Source organism: Furipterus horrens, unplaced genomic scaffold (genome assembly GCF_987537825.1).
Source record: "Furipterus horrens unplaced genomic scaffold, mFurHor1.1.pri manual_scaffold_3, whole genome shotgun sequence".
Lineage (NCBI taxonomy): Eukaryota > Metazoa > Chordata > Mammalia > Chiroptera > Furipteridae > Furipterus > Furipterus horrens.
In genome coordinates, this window is record NW_028327173.1 from 45,396,858 (window position 1) to 45,409,291 (window position 12,434).

Consider the following 12,434-nt stretch of genomic DNA (forward strand, 5'->3'; position numbering starts at 1 on the left):
CTGATCATTATCATCTATTATCTGTTGCTTTCCTTTCAGTTCTCATGCAGTTGATTTTTGTTGATTTGTTTTTTCATGTTTAAGTGCAGGACTTGAATTCTGGAGTTAGATTTGGTCCATCATAGATGTTGTCCATATCTCTTTGGGTATGAGTCTTTAGTGTGTCACTTAGCTATCCCTTCCATCATTGTGTGATTAACAAACTTGATCAGCATGGTATTATTAAGCATTATATTCTTTAAGTTCATTGTGATTATTTTGTTATTGGTAGTTTATTGGTTCACGGGGAAGTACTTAAACATGATTATCTGGAGCTGTGAATAATTGGTTTAACTTGGTCATAGTAGTGATTTAAATTTCCAAGACAGAATATTAGTTAAGCTATATGTTTAAATCCAGGAGCCAGCATTTGTAAAATCAATTTTATATATGGCGTCTAAGCAAAATGTAGAGGGTTGTATTGCAGTTTTGGTATATATAATGGAAATTGTTGATAAAAGGAGCTTTTTGAGTTAGACTAGAATTTGCATAGTTTGTAAGGGCCTATAACCTTGTCAAAACCAGAATCAGCATCAAAAAGTGATTTAATTATAATTTTTTCTCTTTGCCTCTATGATAAAAATTGTAGTGAACACTAAAATGATCAAAGATGATGTAGTAGAAGGGAAGAAAGAGGGGGTTTATGTAACCCAAATATGAATTACATAGTTACATAGCTTTACTAAACACTTTGTGTCATTCTACCTGATTGAGATGCTTGACTTAATTAGTTCTAGAATAAGAAAATCATTTTTGTCCACCTATTGATGGAATGTGCCAATTTTTCCCTAAATTTTCAGTTGATTTATTTCATTGTATTTTAAAAATATATTTAAATGAATGTATATCCTGTGGTTAAAATGGCCCCACAGTTTTTGTTTGTTTGTTTTTGTTTTTAGATCCTAATGTATGGATTGGAAATATTCTTTTTACTGAAAATGACATAGACAGTGTTGACTGGAGGTGTTTAGAAGTGGGGGAAAGAGCTTTGGAAGTGATCAGGGAAATCTTTACTGAGGAGGTTGAACTTAAACTGAACTTGGAAGAATGGCCAGGATTTCCACAGGCAAAATGAACTTGTTCCAACTTCTCTCAGGGAACTGGGATGGGTTTTGAGGATCAGTTTGGATACAGGTGAAAATGTTGTAATGATCTAGGTGCATTCGCCCACAACTTTTAAAAGCTTTCTGATTTTAAAACCTCATAGGAAAAAGTGGAAAAAAAATGTAAGTGGTTAATTGCATTTTACTGCTTTTTTTTTTTTTTTTTAAGAGTCGGGACTGTTCTTTCTGATTCTTGCAGGCTTATTCTCTTACGACGCAGAGTTGGTGTAGTTAGTGCAAGTATATTTTGGAAGAAAAGAAGTAAAAAAATCAAACTAGATAATTACTTTAGTGAAAGACTTTCTCAAACTAAAAAGAAAGAAAAATTCCTTTGCCTGTTCCAAGTATAAATCACCCCTTTGTTTACCTTTGTGGTCTTATTTTTACCTGTAGGTGAACATGATCTGGATAGAATTGAATGTTCTACTATCTACATATCTCTGTTGTTTTTCTATACTCAGAAATATTTGCTTGTAAGAGCAGATCCTTTATCTTTAGATATATTGAGTCCCATTTAACAGGGAGAGCTGCCTTTTTAGGTATGTTTACCAACTAAAGGACTAAGGAAGAAGGGAATCAAAACTACCCCATTTCCTCTGGGCCCTTCGACTGACCCCACGCCCCCTGCAATTCTCCATCTTTCTACTTGTTTTAATGGGTTTGTTGTTATAGGTACTATGCTCAGCTAAATCTTGGTATCCTTTTATTCTTTCCCTCTGCAGGCTACTTCTTCCTAGACAAAAGAGAAAAAGAAAAAGAATCAATATTTAACTGGTTGGAAAAGAAGCATCACTTAAAATCCTCCTAAACTCCTAATTCCAAAGAGTTGGCAACATTCTCTGATCTAGAAAAGAAGTGACTTAAAAGTATACCGGCACTGGTCCCATTTTTCCCTCCCTAAATTTGAAGAAACATGGAGAAATGGTACTTGATGACAACTGTGGTCTTATTAGGACTAACAGTACGATGGACAGTTTCTCTTAATTCTTATTCAGGTAACACATTTTTACTGTTTAAAAGACTGGTAAATATTCCTTTGAATAGTTTTTGTTTGTTTATTTGTTTTTTGGTAATACTTTACAGTTTTCAAGTGGGACAGAGAAGAATTTCAGGTTTTATTGGTATGGTCAAGAAAATACATTTAATTCGAATAAACAGAATTTGTGTAAGAGCTAAGCAGAGGCATGGGCTTTGCATGCGGTTACAATGGCCTGCAATTTTTATATACTAGCCTTTGGAGAGAAAAATGAGCTAGTACTTCAAGGGGGAGTAGAATCAAAGGAGGCTTGTGTTTGTTTGTTTGCTTTGTTTAGGGTAGAGAAAGCATGTCACTAGATTGAAAGGAAGAGATCAGTGGAGAAGAAGGTTGAGAGTGATGTGAGGGAGGGAGGGAGACTTGATGGAGTGTGGACCTGGAGACTGGAGATGACATTAAATTTAACCCCGTGAGTATTTATTTAGCACCTCTCATGTTCCAGGCATTGTACTCAGCTTTAGAAATACAAGGTGAAAATTCAGTACCTAAAGGGCCCACGTTTTTGTAGATAAGTGGTCATAATACAGTGTGATCATTATATAGTTATATAACATAGAAGTATGTCTGAGGTACCAAGATGACAGATAAATAAATGATCAGGATGCGTTAGAGAAGACTTTTTGGAGATGATGTTTGAGTTCAGGTTTGAAGGAGTTGGATTTGGGTACATTTTAGCCTTACTAAAAAGAGTGAATTTTGAGAGATGAGATTTATGTCTGGAGGCACAGGAACACATAAGTCCATATCCATCTTCAGCTGATCACAGAGCAGTTAATTACTAGAGTTAGGCTCCAACTTCATACTTGAGTGCAGCTCTCTAGTGAACAGGCTGGGCCAACTGCATGACTCCTTTCTTCTCTGCTAGAACCAAAGTAGGCAGGTCCTTTTAGTCCTGCTTCTCTCTCAGCTCACACCCAACCTCAGATGTAGAGTAAAGCAAGTACAAGAGATGAACTAGAAAATATTTATGCCAATTCCCAGAGCAAAGTTGATCTAGGTCATCCATTCTAAGCCCTTCTGATGTTGAGGCAGTGCCCAAGTGGGAGGGTTCCAGCAAATCCACATTTTTCACAACATTTGGTAGTGTTAAACTTTTGAATTTCTGCCAGGTTGCAGTGTGTGAAATATTTATTGTAGTTTTAATTTGAATTTTCTTTATTACTAAATTTATTTAATTTGAATTTAATTCACTTCTAAAAGATTGAGCATGTTTTTGTGTTTATTGGCCATTTATTTTTCTTTTCTGTGGTATTTGCTTATATTGTTTGTATATTTTATTACATTTTTTCTTATACTATATAGTTGTTATTTTCCTTAGGTGTTTTATATATTCTGGAAGCCAACCTTTGTACAAGTTGCAAGTATCTTCTCCTAGTTTATGGCTTATCTTTTCACACTTTAAGTTGTCTTTTGATGAATAGCAGTTTCTTAAATTTTTTTTAGTTTTCGGTGATGTTTTTATTTTTTATTTTTATTTTAAAAAATTTCAATTATACTTCTCATTCAATGTTATATTAGTTTCAGGTGTACAGCATAATGGTTAGACATTTATATAACTTACAATGTGATTCCCCCAATAAGTCTAGTACCCATCTGACAACATACATAGTTATTACTGGATTTTTACTGGAATTACATTCTTCAATATTTTTGATTAGTGTGTGTGTGTGTGTGTGTGTGTGTGTGTGTGTGTGTGGCGTGGGGGCAGGGATTGACAATCATTACTATAGTGGGACTTCTAATTCATTAAGATGGTATGTCCCTCCATTTATTTAAGTCTTTAATGCCTTTCAATAAAATTTTATACTTTTCTATATCAGCGATTTTCAAACTTTTTCACCTCATGACACATATAAACTAATTACTAAAATTCCATGGCACAACAAAAAATTTATTTCTTGCTAATCTGACAAAAAAATAGGTATAATTTTGATTAATTCACACTAGATGGCTATTGTGTTGGCTGTTGTCATTGTTTTATTTGACAGTCTAAGGAAATAGAAGTTAGTGCCACTGATAAAATAGTAGGTATTGCATGTTTTAAAGTTTTTGTGGCACAACTGTGTGCCTGCTGCAGCACACTGGTTAAAAATTACTGTTTTATGTAAAGGGCTTACACACTCTTTCTTAGAGGTATTCCTAAGATATATCTATAGCTATATCTATATCTATACCTACATAGATATAAATTTCTAAGATATATATATATATATTCTTGACTATTGTAGATGGTATCTTTTTTAAATGTATGTTTCTAAATGCTTGTTGTTGGTGTATAAAAATGTAGTTGACTCCTTTCTAAACTCATTTCTGGTAATTTATCTGAAGGATCCTTTGGATTTGCTATTAAAAAAAATGATCTGGGACTAATGAAAGTTTAAAAAGAAGATTTTATTTATTTACTTTTAGAGAGGGGAAGGGAGGGAGAAAGAGAGGGAGAGACATGATGTGTAACAGAAACATCAATAGGTTGCCTCTAGTGAGCCCCACACTGGGGACCTGGCCTGCAAACCAGGCATGTGCCCTGACTGGGAGTTGAACCGGCCACCCTTCGGTTTACAGGACAATGCTAACCTACTGAGCTACACCAGTCAGGGCAAATGACAGTTTTATTTCTTACTTTCTACTACTTACATTTTAAATTTCTTTTTTATTTTTAAGTTATTTTTTATTTACTTTTATTGCTAGGACCTTGTTACAGTGTTGAATAGAAGTAGTGATTCAGGCATCTTTACCTTGTTCCTAATTTTAATGGGTGCCTTTAATTCATGACTGAGTATATTTTTGTTCTTTCTAGCATTGAACCAACCTTGTATTCCTAGAATAACCCTATTTGTACGTTAGTACCGTTTTTGCTATCTGAAAGAAATGTGAAGATTTTAACTTCTATAAAAAAAGCTGTTTACTGTACTAATGTAGGCCTTTTGTAAAAATGGGGTAACATGAACTTTTGGAAAGTGTGAGATACTCTGCTTTATGCCATTTCAGCTTATGAAAGTTTTCATAGAAATGTCTCACTTTTTTTTTAAACATTTTTATTTATTTTTTTAGAGAAAAGAGGATGGAGGGAGAAAGAGAAGGAGAGAAACATTGATGTATGAGACATGCATTGAACAGCTGCCTCTCACACACCCCTAACTGGGGACCTGGCCCACACCCCCAGGCATGTGCCCTGAACTGGAATCAAACTGGCAACCTTCAGTTTGCAGGCCAGTGCTCAACTTCCTGAGCCAAATCAGCCAGAGCAGGAATGCTCTACTTTTGGATAGCAGGGGAAACCAATATTATCTTTTTTTTTAAAAGTATAGTGCTAGATTTTAGCATCTATGCTCTTAAATTGTCCCATAAGAAAGTCAACAGAAAAATATTACTTTTGGATTACTGTATGAGAGAAGTATTGTTGTTATATATTAGTAGAATATTTATAGGCATCTTTCGTAGGTAGTGATTTTGCATTCACACGTGAAGAACTTCTGTGTCATGGGAGGCTGGGAGAATTAATGAATAAGTATAACATCTGTGATTTCATTAAGATTTTTTTCTTTCTACTAAATGCCATAATTTTTTGGTGGGGGTGGTTATACTTTGTTTTTGACATGCTTATTTTAGTTTGCTTTAAAATATTTAAAAAAAATCAGTTGATTTTTTTTTTTTTTTTTTTTAGAGAGAGTAGGAGAGAAAGAAAAACATTGATGTGAAAGAGGAGCATTGATCAGTGGTCTTCCATACACTCCCTGACTGGGGATCAAACCCACAACCTAAGTATGTGCCCTTACTGGGAATTGAACCCACAACCTTTTGGTGCATGGCACAGCGTTCCAACTGACTGAGCCACCAATTGAGGGCTAGTTTCCTTCTTATTTAATTTATTTTTAGATTGTAATTAGGGAGCACAGGGGTGGGGAAGCTTAGTATTAGTTTCTATTTCTTCTTTGGAAATGCATATATTGGATAGAGAAACTATTTATATTGTAATTTAAAGTTTTCTAAAATGTATACCCCTTTCATATTTTCACATATGTAAGAGGTATAAATACACATGCTGCTTATGTAATTAGTTTTTATAGACCTAAACATACTGAATAAATATCGCTTGTTACTTTTAAACAAGCCATGGGAGGAGACAAATTCTGATTTTCATATTGATTGTTTATCATATCTTACAGAGATTCATAATTCCTTTATACTTGATCTAAAGTATTACCGATGATTTTAGAGCAAATAGCAACACTTGAACCACTTTTAATAACTATTTCTTTTCTCCCAAAGCTCTATTGGCTGTTCTGGAAGAGAAAGTCATAGGGAATGATTTTCTTTTTTCTTTTTGCAAAATATTAATTGTTAAAGTATGTTTGTGTTCTGTTTAGTTGGTTAAATTCTCTCAGCTTACCTATTGCCATTTGTAATGTTTCTTTTTTTTAAAGACTTTATGTATTTTTAGAGAGAGGGGAAGGAAGGGAGAAAGATAAGGAGAGAAACACTGATTGGTTGCCTCTCACATGCCCCCGACTGGGGACCTGGCCTGCAACCCAGGCATGTGCCCTGACTGGGAATCGAACTGGTGACCTTCCAGTTCGCAGGCCAGTGCTCATCTACTAAGCCACACCAGTCAGGGCTGTAATGTTTCTTACTCACCAGGAACATAAAAAAAGGGGATTTTATTCTGAAAAATTTTAGCCAATTTTTCTTCTCTTAGGATGTTTAAAATTTCAGTGTAAAGGCAAGGAGTGTATATTGTTTTCAAAGAAACTACTTGTTATTATTTAAAATTCTAACAATTTTGAATAATTCAGCAGTTAATAAAAAGAATATTTAAGTGGTGCTTAAACCCACTTTCCTGAGAATGAGACAAAATTGAAGCTTTGTAAATACATTAGTGTGTTTTCTTTATGTAATCCGGAATCTCATATAAATGAATTTGTAGAATTAATCAGAGTGAAAGAAATCCTTTTTGTTCTTCCCAGGTGGAGCTCCCATAGGTATAGTTGGGTTGTCCTTCTGGGTTGCTTTAAGGGCACTTTAGCGGTTTTAAAAACTTAAGTACTAATTTCATAGCCAGTGTCAGCTGAATTTATTGAAGTAGGTCAGACTCTGGATAGAAACTTGTTTCTCAACTCTAAAGAGAGTCATTATCCATTCTTCTATTTGTTAGAAAATGGTAATAAATTCTTCCACATTTGACCACAGTCTAGAGCAGTTTCAGAAAATCTAGAAAGCTGGATTTTTTCAGGTATAGGAAATTATGTAAAAATTTTTATGACTTTTATTATCCCAGTGGACCCAAAATAAACAAATTAAAAAAAGAAACAAAAAATAAAAATCAGTTCCTTTCCCCTATAGACAACGGCTATATTTCTGAAAACAGGAACACACACACCGGTAAAATACACATACAAAAAAGTAATTCAATGGGAATCATTTTACCTTTTTAAAAATTTATGTTATTCTCCCCCTCCTGTTCAGTTGATTAAGGACATTTTTAATGAAAGTATGTACTCTCTGCCTAGTAATGTTTCCTTTGAATTCTGGAAAATCACAGAAACTAAATAGTAATGTGACAAAACATATGAGATTGAAAATGTAAGTATCGTGAGACGTCAGTAATTAATGATCAATATATTTTTAATTTATAAGGGAAAGTTTCATTGAGAATTTGGAATTTAGGGGGGTTTTGTAGGTTGGATATCAGTTTATAGAAGAGATGCATGAATAGGGAGTAGGCAGCATGAACAGAGGCTCGGAATTTCACTGTCAGACAGTAACTTAAAGATGTTTTGGGGCAAGAACCAATATACAGGCAAAGTAGCTGTGGCATAATTAATTGGTCTGCCACTAAAAATTATTTAATGTTACACATTGAGTAAGTGGAAAATCAGGAACTCAAATCTTTTGAATTAAAAATCCTTGCTGGCCCTGGCTGGTGTGGCTCAGTTGGATGGGTGTAGTTCCCCAAAGCGAGAGTTCGCTGGTTGATTGCTGGTCAGGGCACACGCCTAGGCTGCAGGTTCCGTCGGGTTTCAGCGGCTGTGAGAGGCAAGCAATTGATATTCTCTCTCACACTGATGTTTCTCTCCCTCTCTTTCTCCCTGTCTTACCTCCTCTCTAAAAGTAATAAGTAAAATCTTTTAAAAAAATCCTTGCTATATCACACTGTTTATATTAACATCTTTGCTATATTATCATTCAGTGAGAATCTACTAGGTGTCATTACATCCAGAGAATATAAAAATAAACAAGATACAGTACTTTATGAGAGACTGGTGTGTGTGTGTGTGTGTGTGTGTGTGTGTACATACATAAATGTGTCTATGTACTGTGGATAATTCCTTGTGACAGTCACTCAATGCATCTGCTTTGGAGTTGTTAACTGCTTTTCCCATGACTGTCTCATAGTGGGAGTACCTCCTTGGTTGGAGATGCTAAATTTAAAGAATATTGTATAATACAGCTATTAGATGCAAAAACAAAAAAAAAACAAAAAACAAAAACAACTACTTAATCTAGTGTTTCAAAGCGGGATATAATCTGGGTTAAATATCAGTGAGCAATAATATATCATTCTCCAATATGGCACACCTTGCCTAAGTGATTTTCACTTGTTGATTGAAAAACCTGTGACTGTACTGTACCTCTTTGGGCCTTGTAACAATTTGGTAGTCAACTGCTAGTTAAATAGTGGGTGTTTACTAAATGCAATTATCTTTATGTCATTTTAAATGATGTAACCAAGTTGTGAGGCAATATGGAGGAGGAACTAAGAGCATGGATTCTGGAGCCAGGCTTCTTGGGTTCAGATCCAGACTCTGCTGTTTGTTACCTGGGTGGCCATTGCCTCTGTTTTTCCAGTTGTAAAATGGGGATAATAATAATACTTAGTACACTGTTGTATTTGGCTTGTAGTAGGTGCTATCAGTTGTTACATTAAAGATCCATTATCACTTCATTTGCAATTTTGAAATTAAAAAAAAGGTATAAATTACCAGTTTCTATATAACCTGTGCAGAAGCATCCAGGAAGCCGCCGATATAGGCAACGCACGAGGAATGTATGAGGGTATCAAGAAGGCAACAGGCCCAATCCCCTCCAAGATCGCCCCCCTTAAGTCCAAGACAGGTGAGGTCATCACTGACCAGGAACAGCAAATGCGGCGGTGGACCGAGCACTACCTCGAGCTGTACGCAACGAAGAACACCGTAACAGACACTGCTCTTAACGCCATCCCAGACCTACCAGTCATGGAGGAGCTAGACACCCCACCTACTGTGGCAGAGCTCGGCAAAGCCATCGACCGCCTCGCTTGCGGGAAAGCACCAGGAAGCGACGGAATCCCTCCAGAAATCCTAAAGAGCGGGAAACCAGTCCTGCTACAGCCGCTCCACCATCTACTCTGTCTCTGCTGGAAGGAGGGTTACATCCCCCAGGATATGAGAGACGCCAACATTATCACCATGTACAAGAACAAAGGAGACCGCAGCGACTGCAACAACTACCGGGGCATCTCTCTCCTCAGCGTCGTCGGCAAAGTATTCGCCCGGGTCGCTCTTGCCCGCCTGCAGACCCTTGCTTCCCGCGTCTACCCAGAGTCCCAGTGTGGCTTCAGAGCTGGCCGATCAACAGTGGACATGATCTTCTCCCTACGCCAGCTGCAGGAGAAGTGTCACGAGCAGCATAAACCACTCTACCTCGCCTTTATCGACCTCACGAAGGCGTTTGATCTGGTCAGTTGAAGTGGACTCTTCAGCTTGCTACGGAAGATTGGCTGTCCACCACATCTGCTTGCTGTGGTCATGTCCTTTCACAACATGCACAGCACGGTGTCCTACAACGGCGCAACCTCTGAGGCCTTCCCAGTCAGCAGCGGAGTAAAACAGGGCTGCGTCCTCACGCCTACGCTGTTCGGAATCTTCTTCTCCATGCTCCTCCAATACGCCTTTAAGGACTGCAGCGAGGGTGTCTTCATTCACACCAGATCCGATGGCAAGCTCTACAACCTGGCCCGCCTACGAGCCAAGACCAAAGTCAAAGAGGTGCTCATCCGTGAGATGCTCTTCACCGACGACGTAGCCTTGACATCACAGTCCGAAGAGGGACTCCAGCAGCTAGTCACTTGCCTTTCCCACGCATGCAAGGAGTTCGGACTAGCCATCAGCCTGACGAAGACGAACGTTATGGCTCAAGGCACGGGGACTCCCCCATGCATCACCATCGACAGATACACTCTGGAGGTTGTCAACGACTTCACTTACCTCGGGTCCACCATCTCGAGCTCTCTGTCAGTCGACTTGGAGGTCAACCGGAGAATTGCCAGGGCAGCCACAGTTATGGCCAAACTGAACCGGCGAGCGTGGAACAATTCCAGCCTCACTGAGAAAACCAGACTGCGCATCTACCAAGCCTGCGTACTCAGCACTCTCCTCTATGGCAGCGAGACGTGGACCACCTACGCAAGGCACGAAAGGAAACTCAACAGCTTCCACATGAGGTGCCTGCGGCGCGTCCTGCATGTCGCCTGGCAGGATAAGGTCCCCAACACCGAGGTGCTGAAGCGAGCCAACATGAGCAGTTTGCATGGAGTTCTTAGTGAGAGACGCCTCAGGTGGCTCGGCCATGTCAAAAGAATGGATGCAGGCCATATTCCCAAAGACCTCCTCTGCGGCAAGTTAGCAGAAGGTCAGAGGATGACAGGGCGCCCAAAACTACGGTTTAAAGACATCTGCAAAAAGGACATGACACAATGCTCCATCAATCTCAACACATGGGAAGTTCAAGCAGACGACCGCCTAGCCTGGAGGCTCGCGGTCAGGCAAGGTACGTCACGCGCAGAGGCTGCGCGCAACGAGGAGGCGGTCCAGAAAAGATCGAGGCGGAAGCAGCGTCAACAGCAGCAACAACAGCCATCTGCCTTCACCTGCAACAAGTGCGGCAGGGATTGTCACTCCCGAGTCGGACTGCACAGCCATTCTCGGGGGTGCAGATAGACTCTCAAGAAGGAAGCTACGCCATCGTCTCTTGAGACGGACGGCTGCCGACGACGACGACGACGACGACGATATAACTCATTTGATAGTAAAGCCTGACCTAACTCATATCTTTGTAATATATAGTCTCTTTTTTTGGTTCTATACTTGACCTTCAGTTACTTATGTTTAGTTTATAAAAGCCCTCTTTCAAATGCAGACAGTTGTTATTATTATTGTTTTTAATACTTATTGGACAGTATAGTTGATAGTATCATGAAATAAAAATAAACTTGGATATATCATAATTAGTAATATCAACTAATTAATAACTAACATTAATAACTCATGTTAACAATATTTATTGAATGTTTACTGTTTTGCTAGGTACTGTACTGTGCATTTTATATCTATTATCTTCTTTATTCCAATAGTCCTCTAACTAGGTAGTATTGATCCTGCTTTTAACATGCTGAAGCTTAGGGAGGTTAAATAATTTGCCTAAAGTCACACATTCACCGACTGTGCTGGCAGTGCTAGGATTCAGATCTCACCTGGCTGACTTTTCTGGTAACTTCTCTGTTCTTTTTCTATACCTATGCTACCTCTAAAATTTATAAAATTTTTATAAGGAAATAAAAATCACTGATACTCTAAAGTATATGGTTGATTTGCTCTTTTCACTTTTCACTTTAGGTGCTGGAAAACCCCCTATGTTTGGTGATTATGAAGCTCAGAGACACTGGCAAGAAATTACTTTTAATTTACCAATCAAACAATGGTATGGACAATTATAACTTGATTTTATTGTTTATCATAGTCAATTAAGATATTTAAAAGGAAAATAATGCTACTAATTTTTTCATCTTGAACATCCTCATCTTTCTGTATAAGGATGTCACATATATTACTTTGCATAGGGTAGGCCTGTTTTGAAATATCATACCTCTGGAAGTTACCTGTATAATCAGTTACCAGCTGGAATATAATACTGAACTAGAACTTTGATGGTAGAACACTCTGTGCCTAGAAGCTCTTCTGGACATAAACAGTGGAGGTCTATGGGCTAACAATATTTCCTCTGGAGATTTCGCCAAGTTTCTCTGTTGGGAACATATGAGATGAAGAAAACGAGTAGCTGAGGGTGGAGGATACAGGTGCTACAGTCAGACCACTTGCATTCAGGTCCTGGCACTACTGCTTATTTACAAGCTGTGGGACCTTTGGCAGTTTTTAAACTTTCTCTGCTATAGTTTTATCACTTGTAGAATGGAAATAATAGAATGCATATTTCACTGG

General features: G+C 38.0%; 1 protein-coding gene across 1 annotated transcript in view; it reads left to right on the top strand.

Moving 5' to 3' along the window:
* Window positions 1-2,003: 2,003 nt before the first annotated feature.
* Window positions 2,004-12,434, top strand: part of ALG6 (ALG6 alpha-1,3-glucosyltransferase) — a 40,765-nt gene continuing 30,334 nt past the window's right edge. Inside the window, exons 1-2 of the mRNA XM_090269559.1 lie at window positions 2,004-2,137; window positions 11,832-11,916. Of these exons, the coding sequence (XP_090125685.1) occupies window positions 2,056-2,137; window positions 11,832-11,916 (167 nt within the window). The 5' untranslated portion in view covers window positions 2,004-2,055. The remainder of the gene's footprint in view (window positions 2,138-11,831; window positions 11,917-12,434) is intronic.